This window comes from Phocoena sinus, chromosome 6 (assembly GCF_008692025.1).
Source record: "Phocoena sinus isolate mPhoSin1 chromosome 6, mPhoSin1.pri, whole genome shotgun sequence".
NCBI lineage: Eukaryota > Metazoa > Chordata > Mammalia > Artiodactyla > Phocoenidae > Phocoena > Phocoena sinus.
The window spans coordinates 53931504-53952388 of NC_045768.1; the positions used below are offsets into that span (position 1 = coordinate 53931504).

At 42.8% G+C, this 20885-nt stretch overlaps 1 protein-coding gene across 3 annotated transcripts in view; it reads right to left on the minus strand.

Moving 5' to 3' along the window:
- PUM3 (pumilio RNA binding family member 3) overlaps positions 1–20885 on the minus strand; it is a 65539-nt gene that overhangs the window by 15237 nt on the left and 29417 nt on the right. For 2 of the 3 annotated variants that reach the window (XM_032635152.1, XM_032635153.1), the window contains 5 exons: positions 19650–19792; positions 18758–18980; positions 17013–17100; positions 14359–14449; positions 8686–10652 (listed from right to left, as the gene is read on the minus strand). In XM_032635152.1, the coding sequence (XP_032491043.1) occupies positions 10520–10652; positions 14359–14449; positions 17013–17100; positions 18758–18980; positions 19650–19792 (678 nt within the window). In that variant the 3' untranslated portion in view covers positions 8686–10519. Of the gene's footprint in view, positions 1–8685; positions 10653–14358; positions 14450–17012; positions 17101–18757; positions 18981–19649; positions 19793–20885 lie in introns of those variants that run through there. The other variant, XM_032635151.1, reaches the window with a different exon arrangement.

The window sequence follows — 20885 nt, forward strand, 5'->3', positions numbered from 1 at the left end:
GGATGATGTTATTTAGGGAACTTAAGGGAGATTTTGGAACTACTTCAATGCTCTTAAATTCATTATCTAATGCTAATTAAAATGATCTGTTTTGCTGTCACCAAGGAAAACCTTGTTAGCGAAACTGATGAGTTGCAACGAGCTCTCTGTCACCGAGCTGGGAGCAGATGCATGCTTACGGCACCACACATCCTATGTCACGGACAATTCAAGGCGAAGGAGAATTAACCTGGCCGTGTACCTGGCCTCGAGCAGGTTTCCAGGGCCAGCCAGACATCTGACGAGCACTCGGCTGGATAGCAGGAGGCCTGCCTCTGACCCTCTATGCCACCTTGGGGCAGGCACCTCATCTCTCTGAGTTGGTTTAGCTCAGCCTTATTCAACCTATTAAAATCACCACAGGAACTTTCAACAATTCAGTACCCTGGCTCCACCCCAGACCAATCAAATCAGAATCCCTGGAAACGGGGCCCAGGCATCAGTATTTTAAAGCTCCCTAGGTGATTCCGACGTGCAGGTAAGGTGGATTACCACTGCCTCTGATGGCCTCTAAGGACCCCTCCCTCCAGCCCTGTGCCCCTCCCCGTTTCCAGACTAATCAAATGATGAGAAGTCATTTGCTCATTTCATCACTCTCTTGCAGACGCTGGTTATAATGAGTCTAATTCAACGGGACTTCCACATGAGTATCAGCTGTTAAATCCTGAAGGTTAACTACTGTTAATCATGACCATGTCTCAGTTATTTCTGTACATGCCTAGCACATACTAGGTGCTCAGTACCCATCTGACAGATGAACGATGCAGAGGCCCAAAACTCCTTTTGCAGTTCATCCCATCTCTCTGCTTCACTCTGAGGGGCATTTTAGTCGTGTTGGTGCTCCTCAACACTCAGCAGAGCAAGAAGAGTTACTTACTAAAGTTAAATAATGTGTAAGACTCAACTTTAATAACAAAATAGCCCCAAATCTTGTTTAACCCCTTAAACAAGAAAAGTTTATTTCCCTAAGTGCGTAAAACCTTGGCTTTCAAAACATGGTTCTGGGACCAGCACAATCCGTATCACCTGGGAACTTTTTAAAAATGCAGACTCTTTGGCTCCAAACCATTATCTACTGAATCAGAGACTTTTGGGGTAGGGCCTAGAAATCTGTTTTAACAAGCCATCCAAGTGATTTGAGAACCCTGCCTTTATAAAAGCATTTGAGAGCTGGTAGTCCAAGGTTAATATAGCAACTCCATGAAGCTGGCAGGGACACAGGCTCCCTTCTGCTCACACGCCTATAGGGTAAAAACCTTGTCCACATGCTCCAATACAGATGCTGAAGTTCCAGCCATCACATCTAAGTTCAAAGGAGTGAGAGAAAGAAAAGACCAGAGGAGGGCACTCTCTCTCCTTTAACGTGACTTCCTGAATGAGTACATTTATTCTTACATCTCATTGGCAAAAAAACTTTTCTGTGAAGAAGGCGGAAATGTTTTTGAGTTGGGCAGTCCACCCAACCAAAAACTGGCGTTCTGTTTCTGAGGTACTGAGATAGGAAACTAGTTGTTTCTATCTCGACTAATCACCCAATGATGATAATAAGGAAAACGAAAACTTACGAGCGCTTTTCATGTCCAGGCACTGTGTTCAATACATCACATGACAGTATTCTATGGGGAATCGTTACACAGTAGGTGTTCTTAGCCTCAAAGCTATGCTACTCTGAGAACAATGCTGGTGGAGGAGAAGAAAGAAGATGAGCAATAACCAATATTATATATGCATTCTTATTTAGCAGGAATAATACAGCACTGGTTTTGCCATCACTTAACAAAGTTGAGCTTGCAAAGCAACACCCACCCCATTCCAAATGGCTGGTTTGTTCTTTCTAAGGGTGCACGTTCAGTTCACTAGGACGGGTGTGTAGTGATGTCTGTACATTAAGAAGCTTGCATCTTGGGCTTCCCCGGTGGCACAGTGGTTAAGAATCCGCCTGCCAATGCAGGGGACATGGGTTCGAGCCCGGGTCCGGGAAGATCCCACATGCCGTGGAGCAAGCAACTAAGCCCGTGCGCCACAGCTACTGAATCCCACGTGCCTAGAGCCCGTGCTCCGCAAGAGAAGCCACCGCAATAAGAAGCCTGGGAACCACAATGAAGAGTAGCCCCTGCTTGCCGCAACTAGAGAAAGCCCGCAGCGCAGCAACAAAGACCCAACACAGCCAAAAGTAATAAATAAATTTCTAAAAAAATAGAAGCTTGCGTCTAACGCAAGGGATCCAGGATTCGTGGGGCCTAAAGCCTGTACAATTTAGGATCTCCCCTTAAGAAAAAATTAAAGTATGAATACAAAATGATGTAGCAGGCTTTGGAATGCCAAGCAAGCAAGCGGCCCAGATGCTTAAGCCTCGCTGGCTTCACAGGAAATCTGCTCGCAGTCTAATGCCTCCCTTCTGGCCCAGCTTGCTGACTGCATGTAGCACTGAGGACACCGTGCAGGAGATTGCAATCTCAGTGGTTTTCTAGCTTTTTGTTTGTTTTTAACAGCAGAACCCTGTTACAAAAAGAAACCTAACTCCAAATCTGAACGCGTTAAACAGATATTAGTGGGGCTGCTCTCACTGGAGCCTAGGTGGCTGGTCGAGAGCCCCATCGGCTCTGCCCCCACCTCCTACCACAGTGCTGCTCCCCAAGGCATCTCAGGGCAAGCTGGGACTTGGAGCATCCCATCTAGAAACCACCTGATCTACTGGTGGCTTGTGGGTTAGAACTCACATCTATCCCAAGCTCCTTTCGTTCTACCATACTAATCCTTCGATTCCCAGGCCAGGCCAGGCCTCAAACGCCTTTTGCTGAGCTCTCACCTTTTCCCAAATGCATGATTTGTTGTACTGTAGAATCAAAGTACCACGTATTACCTGCTTCTAAGGTGAGTCAGGACATGCCTGTCCCCCCACAATCCTGGTGGAGGAGGGCTGTGTACTCCTTGTATTAACTTAAGTCACCGAAGGTTCTTCCCCTGGAGAAGGTCCTTTCTCCCCTTCTTCCACCCTGCACCCCTGGCCGAGTCCCTGGCACACTGCAACCCTGTGACTTGGGAACCAAACAAGGCAAGGAATATCCAATCTATCTCGGGAATCATGAACACCTACAAAGTTTTACAAGGCATCTTCACATACACAATCTCATTTGATTCTGACCTCAACCCTCTGAAATTTTCAGGTACTATCTCTATTTTTATAAATAAGAAAACAGAAGTTTCTAAAGATTGTGACTCACATTCCTGGTCAGACTCAGGGCCGCGCTTCAAAGCCAGATCTTCTGAAAACAAACTCCAAGTGCTTTTCACTGCGGTACTGCCCTCAAAAACCCCTCCCATTTGTAGTGAATGTTCTTGTTTAAAGAAGTCTACTAATTGAGGGAACGTGAAGCAGGTGGCTTGTTTTGTAGATGAGAAAACCGAGGACCAAAATCACCTGCCTAGTAAGTGGCAGAACCCACGCTGGGTCCAAGCTTCTCAAACAAATCCAAGGCAACTTCCTCTACAAAGCAATCACCTGGAGTTGGCCCAGTGTCTCCCGGTGCTGACTCACACCCATCTCTGCATGACAAGACCACTAAGCAAGTTGAAACCCTGGACTTCTCTGCTGTTCCTAGGCTTTTTGGCCCAGGTGAATGACCTCAAATTACCCCTTGCTCCTTCCCAAGGAAACAACTCCCCCTCCAAGCTGCCTAGCTCTCAGCATTCTACCCGAAAAGTTGATAGACTTTAAAGGAAGGTGTTAACCACAGGCTACAGCTAAAGGTGCTGTTCCTATCAGCGTTATTTGCATTTAAAAAACAGCCAATTTGGGCTCAAGTGCTTTCACCCTTGCTTCCTAACCTGTGGGCAGAAGAGACTGCAGGGGGCCTGCAGACCCTACCCTGCCCCAAGCCCTAGCTACAAATGGAGTGACGGCTTTTCAAAGGTACACAGCTGCTTTAAATTGATTGTAAAATACGTATTTAAAAGTGGTAATGAACTCATGGACCTTCCTATGTGATTTCTTAGCCAATACAGACTCAAAAGTGCAAGTGTAATACTGCATTTTGGGGCAAGGGTTGCTGAAATGTTTGATGTCAAAAAAAACTCAACAATGGGAACTCTGACTTCCAAGTCACGGCTCTGTGACAACAAAGCTTTCCAGCAATCTCCAAATCTCCCATGATTCTACCTGGCCACTAGAAAGCCTGGCCCTGGGAGTGAGCCCCAACCTGTGTATTCAGGCCCAGTTCTAGGTCCTTTTCACATGTAAACTCAATTTAAGTTGAGTTAAACCTCACAGTGATCCAGTGAAGCCCCAGAGCTCTAAATGCTCTTGTTTTGGTCCCACGCCAGATTCTGATTTGATGCTATTTATTAAAAGGCGTACTTTACCCATTAACTAATCATCGTGGCCAAGTGAATGGTGCTGTGATTTGGGAGCCCTGGGTCACGTGCATCTGATGAAGGCAGGTCATGACGGGCTCACCCTACACAAACGGGACGACTGAAACGTGAGAGGAGGGGAGCCCCCAAAGAGGTGCCAGCCAGACCAAAACACACGTCCACCAGGTTGTATTACACGCAGATGCAATGGGTTTCAATCCATCTATGTTTAGAGCTAGATTTAAGTATTAAGCAATACAGATGGGGCAGAACAGTTGACTGGGCAAGAAAAATAATACCTGAGACTTGTCCATCTCCTCAAAAGCACTCCCTTGCTGTTACACAGGTCTTTAAAAATCATGTTCATTCTTTCTATCACTGTCTACTGTGGAATGTAAAAGCAGCAAGTCAGTGTGTTTACTGGCAGGTTTATCAATAAGAACATGAGTTTTAAATGCAAGAGGATTTCTATCTAAAAGCGAAGTCTGCTTTCAAGCATCTGGAAGTCATTTAAAGTATCTAAATTATTCATTATGCTTAATTATACTCATCAAGAGCACAGTCAGGTGATTCTCATAACCTTACCAGATTTCTATCACCTTCCACTTAAGTGCTATCACATATCGGCACAACGAAGAACTAATCATTTCCCCCAAGATAGAATTAATTCCCCTAAAAACAAGACAGCATGGACCAAAATTTCTCATTACCATGTTTTTGGAGCTCTCTTCGTCCACTTACATTCAGCAACGGGCATGAGGCCATGTTTAAACATTAGAAATCATTTTGATGAAAGATTCCAAACACCACTCCTTCACAAGGTTGCGAGTGGAAACATCGGCACTATTTTCCAAGTCACTGTTTTGGGTACAAACATGCCCACAGCAATCAGTGTCTGTTTGCAAACTCTGGAATGCAGAGCAGAGCGGGCCGTCTAGTTACCATTCATAAAAGACCAATCCAAAGAACGTATCTACTGGTTGACTTCATTTAAACCCTTAAGAATTCATCTGGGAAAAAGGGTAGGGAATTTGAAGGCACTGTGGTGGTAGAGGTTTTGAATTTAGAAAAGGTGTCTTAGTTTCCTAAGGCTGCCTAACAAATACCACAAACTGGGCGGCGAAAACAACGGCAATTTATCTCCTCAAACAGCTTCTGGAGGCTGGAAATCCAAGATGAAGGTGTCAGCAGGGTTTGTTTCTTTTGGAATCCTCTTTCCCTGGCTTGGGGATGGCCCTCTTCTCTCTTGCCTTCACATGTTCTTCTCTTTATGTGTGTCCTGATCTCTTCTTACAAGGACACCAGTCATACTGAACTAGGGCCTACCCATAAGACCTCATTTTACCCTAATTACCTCTTTAAAGACTCTATCTGCAGATACAGTCATTTTCTGAGGTACGGTACAGAAGTGGGAGTGGCGGTTAGGATTCCCACACACACACTTGAAGGGGACACGATGAATTCAGTCCTTAACAGATGGAGATGATTATAACCTGTTTCCTTACGTTAAACGGTTTCAGAGGTGAGAAAAAAGTTCAAGTGGCAGATTTTTATGCTTGTTTAAGTTCATTAGTTTTAGAAATAGTTTGATTAGCGGCTCAGTATAAACTGTTGCTGCTTTTTCTGAGACCTTGTACTCTCTTAACCATTATTCTAAAAATATACACACACTCTTGTCTTTGTAAGATGTACTCTTAAGAGTGACTAATCTGCTATAATTAAGATGTAACCTTTCCAAAATTTCATTCCCAACAGAAACAGAAGTGCCATCACATATTTTAAAGAGCCTATCCTTTGCGTTCAGGCAAGCAGGAAGCCTTATTCCATTAGGCAAACACACATTACCCCAGGCTTAAAGGGGAACAGGTTCTCCTTCATTCTAGGCAATGTCAGATTGATCCCTGAGAAAACCATGGGGTGCAATCTGAAAGCTACAAAAGCTAAATTTTAAAATTAAAGACATTCTCAAAAGCAGGAAACTTTTCCATGGAAAATACATCCTCCATTCAGCCAGGTAGGTTGTTCTCAATTTGGTTAAAACCATTTGTTGATTTCTGCTAAGAATAAATTAAAATGGTAGAAAGTCAAAACAAAGAAAGAAACAAACAGGAGAGAAGCCATCGTGAGTGAACAACAATAAATATCTGGAAAAAGAGGAAGCCACGGAGAAAGTTATCAGGGCCAAGAAAGCGGAATACCACGTGTAAGCAGAGGAGCAAGTTAATTCTCACTTTGATCTACAGAAAATCCCAGCAAGTAGAGGTGCTAAGTACTGGGAAAAGCTGGAGTGAGGCCTAGGATGGAAAACAGGGGGATTGGCTAAAACTGGTTGACTACCACTCCACACATCGGCAGAAGGCTGAGAGTTTATTTTGTGGACTCACAGTGGTTCGATTTCTTCAGACAAGGGGGTCCCAGGTATACGAGAACATGAGGGAGAGGTGCTGTACTCAAAGCAGGTGGGTTAATGAAAATCTGCACACAGTGTTGAGCACCCAGAATTTTGGCTGCCAGGCGGATTTCGCTCTAGAGGCACAGAATGGCCCAGACACAAGGCCTATGGATCCTGACATCTGGAGGACTCCAGTGAAACAGGAGCATCCATACCTCGTCACCTGTGTAGTGAGCAGTCAACAGTCCAGAAGGGCCTGCCCCCTTTCTGATCAGTTTTAAATGTCTTAAGTATATAAAGGAGAGCCAAAGATCTCTCCCAGAAAGTCTCAAACATGAGAGACCAAAATAAACAAAAATGCAGACACGAGAGAAAGCAAGGTAAAACAAACAAACAAAAAAGACAACATTCCCAGGGATTTAAGAGATACTTCATTCAAGAAACAAAAAAAGAACGGGTCAATGGAAGGGCTGACAGAGAAAGTGGAGGAAATATCTCACACAGAAAGCAAAACAAAGAGCCAAAGAATTGAAAAAGAAAATTAGAGGATCAAATCAGCATTCGAAATCTGCAAAACAGATTTCTTTCAACGAGAAAGAATAGAGAAAATAGGGTTGGAGGAGGAGGGGGTTAGGGAGACAATACAGATACAGCCCCCAAATGGAAGGCCTTCACGTCTCCGACTAAAATCCTCAAGTACCCAGCACGAAGGATAAACAGCAGACACACGTGACACATAGCCATGCACATGATCCTGAAATACAAGGAGGCTGGGGATAAAAAAAAGTCCTGAAACCTTTCAGAGAAACCCCTCACAACCCCCCCCCCCCCACAAAGGCAGGCCACATATAAAAGACTGAGAATAAGAATGGCATTAGACTTCCATAGTAACTCTGCAAGCCAAAGAAAGTATTGACCAATGTCTTCAAAATTCCAAGGCAAAATTAATTTCAAACTAGAATTCTATATCCAGCTAAACTAGGTGTCCAGGTGTGAAAGGGTAGAACAGACATTCAGACTTTAAAATTTTACCTCACATGCATTCTTTCTCAGGATGCTACTAGAGATTGTGCCCCATTCAAAAGAGGACGTTAAGCAAGAAAACGAACTGCATGGGATCCTCGAACGGGCTCTCCACAGGAGACATGAAGGGAAGGCCTGGGATGAGGACGGCTGTGCTGCAGGTTCCTAGGACACTCAGAAAGCCAGGTGGCTCCAGCGGAGGTGTCTGCCAGTTGACCTGAGGTACCGGATAGCGTGGAAGTCAGTATTCACTGACAGGTTAGCACAATTTTGGCTTCAAGTTTCTAAAGATTCAGCTCAAAATGGCCTAAATGATAAATGAAAGTTAATTCTCTCACGTAACAGGAAGTTCAGGGGTAGGGCAGCTCCAGGAGTTGATTTATTCAGCAGTTCAACATCAAAGTTGTTTCAGATTCTTTCAACCTTTTGCTCAGCCATCCTCAGTATGCTTTCTGCATATACTAAAGTCAGCCGGCAGGAAAGGGACTCTGTTCCTTGTGGGTGTGAGACCAAAGGAACCTCTCCCAGGAATATACTTCTGAGGTCCATTGGCCAGGCTCCTTCCTAAATCCATCACTGACTTAAGGAAAGGGCCCCTGGGATTAGTTCATACCAGTGATCTTTTGCATGAACCACACAAGGGAAATGTTTGTATGGCCTGCTGGAGTAAGGGTTGAAGCTGTTAAAATTTCAGCACATCTATGACCCACTGGAGGCACACTAGATGGGACATACTGGAGCCATCGGGAAAGGGGTTGACCCCAGAATAACATGTGAACCTTGCCAGACTGAAAAAAGAGGAAAATGCCTACTGGAGAAGAGTGTATGCAATTCTGATGGACAGTTTGAGAAAAATTAATTTTAGGAATGTAGGAAAGTAAGCAAATAAAAATAAATGAGGCAATTTATTAATTCCAGGAAAAAAATGGTATAGGAAATGTCATGACAACTCACTACTTCCTTCAGTATTTAACAACTGACGTCAACATAATCATATAAACTGAACATCAATTTATCAAAGATGATGCCAATTCTACTGGGAAAATGGAAAGAAAAGAAGTAGGGAGACAGTGGTGGTGAAGAGTCTCAATCTGTATTTTTCCATAACAGGAAGTTAAAAGAAAATGCCTAAAACGGATAGATTTTTTTTTTAACCCACAAAAATCATATATTTAAAAACTTAGCAGAGCTAAAAAGAACTGAAAGTCATTGCTTCTGGGGAGGACAAGGCAGGGGTGTGGAGGAGTGGGGCAGAAGAAGAATTTCTTCTTTCGTTATATGCTTCATAATATTCTAACTTTCCAAACTACGGATGTTATTTTTTTAGTCTTACAGATGGAACAAACAGCAGAATTTCTGTCCCCCTCTCTTTCCAAATGGGCCCTTTATACGGAAAACAAACACACAACATATCAGTCAAACAAAAGCAAGCTCTTCCCCATTGTCTCCCACACCACCCCCAGTTCCCGCAAGGTCCCACCTCTACCCTTAGACCTGGCTGGGTCGTGGTGGTGGGGGGCGGGGTACAGGGTGGGGGTAGGAGGAGAATCCATGCCAAAAGAGAATTACAGGCATCGGCTCTTTTGCTCCTGCAGGGTTCAATGCACCCACAGGAGAGGGCAGCAGGTAACGTCCTGGCAGCTCATCCGCTGGGAGTAGTCCTGGGACCCAGCGGTCTGGTAGGAAAGGCACAGCTGTTCACCTGAGGTGTAACTGCAGTGACAGACCTGAGTGGGTGTCCTGTTACATCAGGCTACTTAGAGGAAGCCCCAAGGCTCGGTTTCAAAAGCAGTCAGGTATTCATAGGCAGGGCTACATGAGCCTGGCTATGAATTCTTCCAAGGTTTACCAATCCTTCCAAGCTTTCTTGCTTGGAAGCCAAGTGTAGTTTTAAAATTCAAACATCCTACTTGTACTTAAATTCCAACTTCTGCACTATTAACAAATTTGCATATCCTTCTAACTCAAACCCTGTAGGCCTCAACTACTTTAGGGAAAGTCCCAAGAGAGAAAGTCTCACTACAAGGAGCTATTTACTTGGAAGGCCCAGTTTCAAAGACGGGAAGATTTCTCCTGTGACAATGACCTTAACACTGCTACCCACTATGATCCCCTAATTCATTCAGCACACCTCCTCTTAAAAATCTTAACTTCCTGGAGTGGCTTGTTTCAAATAAAATCTAACATGGCACCCAATCCATAAGGCAGCTAGGAATGCAGCTGTCCTGGATGCAGAGTATCCCCATGACTGTACCCAACAAGCCCCAAGCCTTCCTGAAGTTCAGTTCAAAACCATTGACTGACTCCCCGTGGCTCTCCTTTACCACATCCTGCCTTCCTCTGAAGCAGGAAACTCTCAGGTTCCTCCTCCTCCATGAAGCCCTCTCAGACTACTGTTCACTGAAGATGGCTTCTCCCCTGAATCAATGCACACAACTATTTTATATAAACTTGGCTGGTCTCACTGTGCATGACTGTTAAACATTTTACATTGTAATCTGCTTACTATTCAATATGATAAAAGAGAAGGCTGAGATTTTTTTCTTAAAAAGGCCATTTTTAGAAATCATTTTATCAATAGATTCTTATACAAAGAAGAAACACATATACAGAGCACCCAAATTACCAGTAAGATGGACCCTAGCCCTTCTTTTCTGTACTGGGGAAACAGAAGAGGAAAAATGACTCCAACTTGTTCTTAACAGTTTCTAACTAGGCAGTCAGTTTTTCAAGTAGCATTTCTATTCCTTTGCTGGTGTTTTTGCTTTTTTCCAATGTGGGAATAAGGCTTTTCAATCCAGCTTTGACTTTATTTGCAACATCTTGATCAGAGCTCTGGAGAAGGCTGAAGAGAGAAGACAAAAATTAACAAGCAAAAAATTAAATTTCATAAAAAACCCTTAGATTGTCTGCAAATACTACCTTCGCACACAGTACAAAAAAGTCATTGACTTGTGAGACAAGTTGTGTAACTATAAATACTTTTTTTCCCCCATTGATCAGATGAATGATGGAGGCTAGTAGCCTATATTCTAAAACCACATAATAGGTCTTGCTTTCACTTTGTCTTAGGACGAACACCCTTCTCCCACTTAAAATTGTTTACTACATTTATTCTACCTTTCCTTCTCCACCTAGAAAAGCTCAGGAGCAAGGACCCTGTGCTTTATTTATCTCATGGCACCATGTACACAGAGCAGACAGTCAAGAAATGCTCACTGAGTGACTGAATTAACATGCGTGAACAGGTGTACACGGAGGAACGGTGGGGAGCATGAAAGGTAAGCAGTTAATGAATGGCCTTCTTACTGAACTCTATTGCCAAAACACTGAGTGAAGGCGTAAAGAGCTTTACCTTGGAGCTTAACTGCCCAGATCTGAAACCTGCCTCCGCCACTCAGTAACTATACAACCAAGAGCATGCTATTTAAATTCTCAAAGACTCAGTTTCCTGGCCTGCAGAATGGGAACAAAAGAACCCGCCTTCTTCACAGGGCTGTGTTTTGAGGCTCACATGATCCTGTATCTGAAGCACCTATAGCCAGAGCCGGGCTCCTAGTTAACCACTCGATCAGTGTGACTCGTTCAACAAAATGAGGTCAGCTCTGCTCTCTGGGACCTTGCTGGCGTACTTTATCACAGGAGAGCAGAGCTCTTCAGACTGGCAACAAGTAGGCCCCTTTCTCTAAATAGGGGCCAAGTTACAGGCACTCAACCACCAAACCCCAGGGCCGAATTTCCTATTCTCTCACGACGTCCTCATGACCACGTTGAAATGCTGACCACTGAAACACAACCGAGAAAGAAATCACTTGGCATGTTTGAAAGACCCTGGTCCCAATAATTTCCATCATGTCCACAGAGAGGAGGACATGCTTGTGGAAGACAAGCAACAAGTACTGCTTGCCACCTGCAAAGCTGAAAAGTAAAGTGCCCTCCCAATAGACTTGTGACTCATAGGTGTTCTTATTTTATAAACCTTGGCTAAACGCACAGTCACACAGTGCATAATAGTGACACAAGTTAATATTTACTGAACACACGCATTAAACATAATGCTAAGCGTTATGTATGCATCATCCCATTTAGTTTTCATAACAACCTAGGATTATTATTAATCTCCTTTTACATCCAAGAAAGTTAAGGCTCAGAAAAGCTGAGTAATTTGCCTAAGGCCACACAGTGAGCTGGGACTGGAACCCAGGCAGTCTGTCTAGAGCTCATGCATTTAAATGCTAGAGAATTATGCTTCCCTGAGTTATTTTTCAGACTGCATACAAGGCTGACTTTTTCACCCAGAATGACACTTTGTCACTTACTCTAAAAAAGATTTAGCAAAACAAACAAACAAAAACAAACACGCACACATACACATACTGCATGAGTTTTAAAGAAAAATATAAACAAGGAAAGAATTTTGCCAAACAAGCACATGACAATATTCTAACGCCAAATAAAAATAATTATTATATTAATCAATTATTAATTTATCTCCAGTTTCCCTTCCCTTTAGAACCTCAGATACTTCATGTTCAGATATTTCATATTCCCGTTTTAAGGAATATTCCATAATAAACCTACAGTATCCTCCTTATGTTTCAAATCCACCCAAGGGGAGCTCTGATTGATGAGCAATCTTTAAAAATTAATTTTGTTGAGGATTTTTGCATCTATGTTCATCAGTGATATTGGCCTGTAGTTTTCTTTCTTTGTGACATCTTTGTCTGGTTTTGGTATCACGGTGATGGTGGCCTCGTAGGATGACTTTGGAAGTGTTCCTCCCTCTGCTATATTTTGGAAGAGTTTGAGAAGGATAGGTGTTAGCTCTTCTCTAAATGTTTGACAGAATTCGCCTGTGAAGCCATCTGGTCCTGGACTTTTGTTTGTTGGAAGATTTCTAATCAGTCTCAATTTCAGTGCTTGTGACTGGTCTGTTTATATTTTCTATTTCTTCCTGGTTCTGTGGCACATATACAATGGAGTATTACTCAGCCATAAAAAGAAACGAAATTGAGCTATTTGTAATGAGGTGGATGGACCCAGAGTCTGTCATACAGACTGAAGTAAGTCAGAAAGAGAAAAGTAAATACAGTATGCTAACACACATATATGGAATCTAAAATTTAAAAAAATGCTCTGATAAACCTAGGGGCAGGACAGGAATAAAGACACAGACACAGAGAATGGACTTGAACACACGGGGAGCGGGGAGGGTAAGCTGGGACGAAGTGAGAGAGTAGTATTGACATATATACACTACCAAATATAGATAGCTAGTGGGAAGCAGCCGCATAGCACAGGGAGATCAGCTCGGTGCTTTGTGACCATCTAGAGGAGTGGGAGAGGGAGGGTGGGAAGGAGATGCAAGAGGGAAGGGATATGGGGTTATATGTATACATATAGCTGTATAACAAAGTGAATCAGCAACTATACTCCAATAAAGATGTTAAAAAAAATTAATTTTACGGCATTGCCATAATTTTTAGCTAACTGAGTGTAATGAAAGAATGTGTCAGTAGGTGTTAACATTCCAAATGCCCAGTAAAGAAATTCATGTCAAAAAGTTCATGTTTCAGCTAATAGACTCTGGCTGTTCAACACCAACTGGAAAATTAGCTAATTTTAATGAGAAATAAACTGGTGATCTGTATCACCCATGTATTTGGAGATACTGATGTACCTAAAAATAATGAATGCCCGTCTGGAATGTACGTATTTGTGAGTATATGTGTACCAAATCAAAATATATATTGAAGAAATGCCTACAACATTTATAAACATATACAAATTAAACTGCACTGTAACTTGCATGTGAAATACGGCGGGAAATTCAAGCTGAGACTGGTAACTGTTTTTCCAAATCTCGAGAACACAGCAGGGCAAAAAAAATCAACAGTGATTACTTCAAAACAACACACAAACCTATTTTAAAATGAATATCCTTAATAAAAGGATCTTATCTGGGAATAGAATAGATGGAAATTTCAATGACCTGTAAATTATAAACTCAACCTATGTCCAAACAACAATATACAAGTTAAGCATATGTCTCAATTCACAAATCATCAGTTTTCTGTCATTGTAATTAGAAACAAAGATTAATTAGCATGCAGACTTTAATAGCAAATGCTTCTCGAATCCTTTTAGACGAGTTGAAAACAAAGTCAGTAGAGTCAGTCACGATTTGAAAAACAACTCTGTCAGTTTTTACAGGAACAAAACTAATCCATTAAAAGAGAATACAAGTAAACTTTGGTCTAAACCCTAAATGTGGCGAAACAATCAAATGATGCCTTGTGAATGCCCTCATTTTATGGTGCTCGCCATCCGAAGGAGGGCATATGAAAAAAACTGTAAGGACTGATGCAAAGAGTTACATTTGCTCTCTAATATTTGGTGTACTTGTCTAGACCAAGAGTAACTGACAGGAATGCTGGGCTATCGGAAACAGACATTAGAACTGAGAAGTAAGCGTGAAGGAAGCATGCTGCGCACCCACGGGCATTGAGGACGAGGACCCTAAGCAGAAAAAGGGCACACTTGCTACACACCTGGAAAGAATAATGGCTCCTCGATTGACACTAGCCCAGGACTTCAGGTTCTTCATACCAACAAGCTCTACGAGTGTTTTTGCAAAACAACCTGTAAAATAAACTTAATGAACATCATATACCCAGATTTAAACTCCCCATCTCTCTCCCTACTACGCTTAAAGCTGGAAACCTGTTTTAACGAGAAAGCTAATAAAGCGTTCTCACCCAGTATCACTTAACACTAAAAATTCTAGCTCAGCTTTATGCAATGCATTTTTTTTTTTTTTTTTTTTTTTTTTTTTTTATGCGTTACGCGGGCCTCTCACTGTTGTGGCCTCTCCCGTTGCGGAGGACAGGCTCCGGACGCGCAGGCTCAGCGGCCATGGCTCACGGGCCCAGCCGCTCCGCGGCATGTGGGATCCTCCCAGACCGGGGCACGAACCCGCGTCCCCTGCATCGGCAGGCGGACTCTCAACCACTGCGCCACCAGGGAAGCCCCTGCAATGCATTTTTAATACAGCCATTTCTCGCCACTCTGACCCAAATCCTCAGCTATGTTTAGCAGTAATTACTCAAGAGAAACAATGACTTCTTATAAAATGCTCGCTCGGTCATGTTTGCATTTCTTTGTACTATTTAATGATTTAACCCTGACCTGAAAATTATTCAGGAAGTAAATGTTTGACAGCAGCACCTCCTGTTTGGTTAAAATCAAGTCTCCCCTCAAGGAAAATGCTCACTCAGAAGGTGCCTTGTACACAATTAACGGTCAAATGACTATTCTGGCTTACACCTGGCAATTTCTCTCTACAATACTAAACATTCGTTCACCCATCAAAAATACGATTCATCTTTTGTTATTATAGTATATCTGATTCCCAAGGTCTCAGAGTGTATTATCTTATTCCCTGTGCCACCTAAGTGTTAACTAACTCTTGGACAAAGGAGAAATTCTGAAGACTAGGATCTGGTACAGACGGAGGTGGGGACAACCTATCTTAAAGGCAAACATCTTGGGTAGGTAGCTGTAAAATTCAAAGATACCCAAATATGAGGAGCCTTTAAAAGCCAAGAGGCCCGCGACGATTTTACTCTTCGTGGTACATGCTCAAGAGGGACAGAAATCAGCCGGTGAGGCAGACAATGTTTTCCAAAGGTGACCACACAATATCTCCTGTCTGTGTATGCTTCTAGAATAGTGCCACTCCCTCATCTAAAGGTGGAACTGATGTCTTCTCCTTTCGAACTGGGTGGGCCTTTGTGACTGACTTAATCAAGGGAGTACCGTACAACTGCCCTTAAATAACTTCTGAGGCTAAATCATGAAAGTACCATCCACCTACTTTGTCCTTCTAAAACTCAACCACTATATTGTGAGGAAACCCACAGCCTAGGGAGAGGAAGCGAGGCTGCTGGACTTAGCCACTGCCAGCCATTATGAAAGTGGATAATCCAACCCCAAGCCAAGCAGCCCCAGATGACTCAGAGTAGAGCTTCTGAGCTCCACCAAACACTGACCAAATGACTGTTGTTTTGAAAACTAAGTTTTGAGGTGGCTTGTTACACGGCAACAGATCACCAGGACAGCTAGCCACTCATTTGGTGCTACATGAAAATGACAAATACATCAAGTTCAAACAGATGTGTTTTAGGGTTGCCATGGCAATCTAAATGAGGAGAAAAGTCACTAGAAAATTGCTTGGATTTTAAAAGCAAGATGACTTTTCTGACATATGCACCAACTTTTTAATAATAAAAAGATAATTCAATACATTATTTTTTCTTCAAAATTTATTACCAGAAGCTTCCTCTTTTCTAAAAAATTTACAGTGAGAAATAGGCCCAAGTCTCTGTTCTTAAAGTTAGAGTGAGAAGTAACAGTTCTATTACTATACTGGTTGCCTCATTAGCCATTAGAACTGCAACTTGCCTCAAGACATAAATTCATGATCTGTCACTTTTTTCAGACACAGTAACAGAAAGCCCAAACTGTTTTAGCTCAGTGGGAGGAAGCCTCTTTAGTGGCTAAAATACCAGATGGAGTTTGAATTTAGAAAGAGAAGGTCTGGTCAAAGACAGGACTGAGAGGGGAATGATATGCAAGTTTTCACTCATCAATAAATAAAAGATGCTGTCCTCCTCTTGAGAGCTGAGTTTCTACAGAGCAGCTGTAAGGTTTATGAAAAACCAGGAAGTGCCAAGGCCTGGCTTGCTCTTTGGTCATATATATTTCAATGCCAAATAGGCACCAGTTCAAAATTTCCTGATGAGGGTAATTTTCTTCTGCTTATCCTTTCCTCAAAACTAAAGATAAATATGCTTTTCAACTGGGATGATGATACTCACAAACTGGCCCTCCTACTCTGCTCTCACCATCCTCAAAGAATAAAACGGCATTTTAGAATGTTGGACAAGCCCGTTTTGAAGCCTGAAGCAGCAGAGGAGGGAGGAGAGAAAGGGAGGGAGGGTGGGAAAGGGAAAGAAAATGAAAGGATTCTAGGAGACAAATTTCCAGGGGGAAAAAGCATTATTTGCAACCACTAAATCATTTCTTACTCACAAACTCAACAGACTCTCATTTGAACTTAAATGGCCGGCATAAAGTTCAGGGATGCCAGATATGACTGAAATTCCACACCCAATACAAGAAAAGGTCAAGTTGCACAGCCTACCTTCTCGTCCACTTTCTTTCATCTTTCTATCTTGCTCTATTAACCACTTCAGAACTAGATGTCCTGCAGGATGTTCTGCAACGTGAAGCTGTGAGGGGTCAAGAACACATTAATTAAAAAGCTGTTTTCATCCACTCTATATCACCACATACAGATAAAGTCTCAGGCGAGTTGAAAGTTCCAAAAGGCTTAAGAGGTCTTTATCTACGACTACTCTCCTGGAGGGACGAGAGATCTACTCCAACCCTGACTGAAATGAAGATGGTTATTCAACACAGCATGGCCACTGAGGCAGCTCACATTCAGCTTCATGAGCTCCAGTTTGAACAGCTCCACCACCAGGCTCATCTTAAGATCACGCTAACCACTTTCCAGATTGTCATACGCAATTCTGAGGAGCAAAGAAACCGATGGGACAGAACACTACAGCAGACACATTAAAACCTAAATGCTGAATGATGTTTAAATCGTCATTTAAGGTGATGCCCGAGGAGCACTAGCTGACGAGCAGGCCAAGAAAGCATCTTTCAGCTTAACCTCACTCCTTTTCAAGGGCCATACCAACTGCTCGCACAGAGATCTCCTAGGACCTCTCCTTGTCCAGCACGGGAGACAACAGGCCCTGTGTCCTTACAGAGGAACTTTCATTACCCATGCATCGTCCCAATTTGTTAACAGGATCTGCCCCGTGAGGGCAGGAGCCAGGGTGTCTCTAAGATCCATGGCCCATTTCTTTCCCCATCTCCTGTGTCAGAAAACAGTGGGCTCTCCATCCATGTGGGTCCATCAGGAGCTCACAACCCAGCACGGGGTGATGGCCTGGCAGGATCTGGCTTCCGCCTTCCTCTTCCCTTTGCTCACTGATTTCCAGCCCCCTGAGCCTCCTGTTCTCAAACATGCCGAGCTTCTTCCTTCCTCCAAGGCGGCCGCACACGCTCTTCTCTCTGCCTAGAATCTTCTTTCTTCACTCAGCTACCAGTCCTTTGGGTCTCAGCTTAGCTTTCACTGCCTCAGGAAGCCCTCCTGGGACAGGCTGGCTCCCATTTGTATATAATCCCATAGAACCTGGCGTTTTCCTTCACAGCACGTATCTCTATTCTACAATAAATAATCATTTGTGTGCATATTTATTTAAGTATTGTGTTTCCCCAAATGGTATTCTCCTTTTTGGGGGTGGGGGGGTGTTGACCACTGCCTAGCACATATCCAGTGCATGCACCAAGAAACTTAAGATACAAGGCAGAATAACACAAGGCCCAAATAACACAGGCAGGAGCTTTCAGAAAGAGCAAAAACTTTCTGATTGAGAGGGAATTAAGGGAGACTTCACAGAGAAGGATTCCAAGGCCCTTGGAAGGGTTAATAAGGCTTTCTACAGGAAGAGCGCAGGAAAATGGAAACATAAGTAGCACGTGAGGTTGAGAAAAGAAGTACATACAAATGAAGGAAGTGCAAAAGTCCACAGCAAATTCAAAACAAAATTAAGAACACAGAATATGCTGGAAAGACAGCCTGGGTCAATCATGGACAGCATTAAGAGGATTTTGTTTTTACTGTACAGGTATGTGGAGTCATCAGAAGACAGTGAGTGTTAACAGCACTGTTTTGAATTCGCAATTTCCAAATGTACTGTGGGTATGAGGTGAGTTAATTATCACTAAAATTCTCTTTATAGCAATGTTCCCAGTGATTGGAGTTTTTGCAGCCACTGTGGCTTTCCCGCCTGTCTCACGATAGCACAGTACCTCTCCATCCTTGCCACCAGGATGCAGCTCTGCCGCTGCCAAACTGGCGACGGCATTCATGGCGGGCTGCACATCTCCAACGGCAGCTCCCAGGATGTCAGCCACAAGCACACACGCAGACTTATCCAGCACCACCTCTTGGGCGTGTCCTTGCAGGTAGCTTAGCAAAGCTGGAGAAATGGATTCTAACAGTTCTCGTTGGCGGATCTCTGTATCTTTCTTACTGTGGTAACATGTTGAATGAAGAATTAAGGTAAGATAAACAGCAAAGGAAATATGGTGTCTTATTATCACAGAAATCTCTAAGGGCTTATAGCAGTTTGTGCCACGCTCTGTTGTCTAATTTCTGTTGTGCATGTAGATAAGCAGTTTGAGGGCGGGATATCTGTCTTTCATCTTTGTGTCCCCAGGATCTGAACAGTGCGTGGCACAGAATGAGCGCTCAATAAGTGAAGCTTGCCTTGCGTAATACAAAAAAAAAAAAAAAAAAAAATCCCGAACCAACCCCAAACCAAATAACGACAATAACAAAATATCTTTCAACACATGTTTAGACTACTTTATGGATTCTGCTCCCTAGAGTACTTGATTAAGTGGTACCAGTTGCTTTAAACATAAAGCAAAACACACACCCGAGTGCCTACTATGTGCCGGGCCTCGGAGGCGTTCTTTTGGCATGATGCTTTCATTTCCTTTTCAGGATAAAAACTTTAAGAATCTGCCAAAACTACAGGCTTAAAAATGGAATTCACCTTTGGAGTTTTAGAGAGGGAGGGAGCATGAGAGGTGTACACATGTGAGTAGATTTATGGAAGCACATGCCACTCAAAATGAATGAACAATCAGAGCAGAGGAATAAAGGGCCCAAGCCCTTTATTCTACTGTCCCTCACCTGTGTGCGTTACCATCTCCTTTCTGCAGAACTTCAATGATCTCTCTTACCGTGTGTGCAGGATCTCTGGGGCTTAGTAAATACAACAGGACCTTCCTTCCATATTTGTCATTTACTATGTTAGGCAAGGAATTAATAATTTCCTGTAAAATTATAGAAACAAAAAGTGAATCTATATGCTTAAAATAAACTATGATTGTAATCTGAATGGTAAAGAAGGATACATAACTTTTCCCCAATGTACTTAATGAAAAATGTACAGCTAGTTCTGGAGTCGTCTCATTAAAGCACAAAGAAATTTACACTCGGAATACAGAACTGCCTCTCTACTGGGACTAGCATTACTGAACAATCCATCTGTATTTAACCAACCAAGCTCAAGAACTTAAAAAATATATGTCTAAAGGAGTTATCTCATTCATTGTAACCAATATTTCTTAGGCCACTATTACTAGGGACATTGCTTGCTGGGCCCACTGAGCAGATACAGTTAATTTGCAGCTGCACTTAAATGGAGCAGCAGCATTGATGACGACCATTCTTATTAGAATTTCCCTAATGAGATGTATGTGAAAGGAGATAAAGAAACTCTGTTAAATAGAACAAGTGGATAAAGGCTTTTAAAGTTAGGTTACTTACTCATGGCAAATGAAGGCTGTTTAAGTATCACGTGGAAAACAAAAAGAGCGGGGAGGGAAATAAATGCAGAAAGACTCCATGGAGCAGTTACAAATAACTGCATTCTATGACATCTCCAATCAACTTAACAAGAACAGCAACCTCCTTTTCTAGTTGTTTGATTAAGGAACAAAGGCAATGTCATCCCCACCCCAACTGAGCTCCTGTGTAGATTTGGCGATATTTGCAAAGACAGAAAAATCATTGTTTAAAAATTCGTTTATTCTACGTATGCAACAGAAAAATCATTAGTCTTTCCCTCTCTAACGTTCCTATTTCTTATAGCAAACCTAATATTCGAAGCCATGTGTGTCTGAACACCAGAGATTCTTCAGAACTGGCTGGGGCCACAGAAAGAATTCAGTCCAACCACCCAGCTTTACAGATGAGGGGCCCAGAAAGGGGGGAGGTGACCTGCAGGAGGACATGAGAGTGGCAGTGCAAGGGCTCTCACTAGTTCTGCTCCTCTGACTTCAACTCTAGTCTCTTTCAAAGAAAACATACAACCCATTCTTAAGGAAAGGAATTCTCCAGGAGATGATATACTCAGATCTGCTA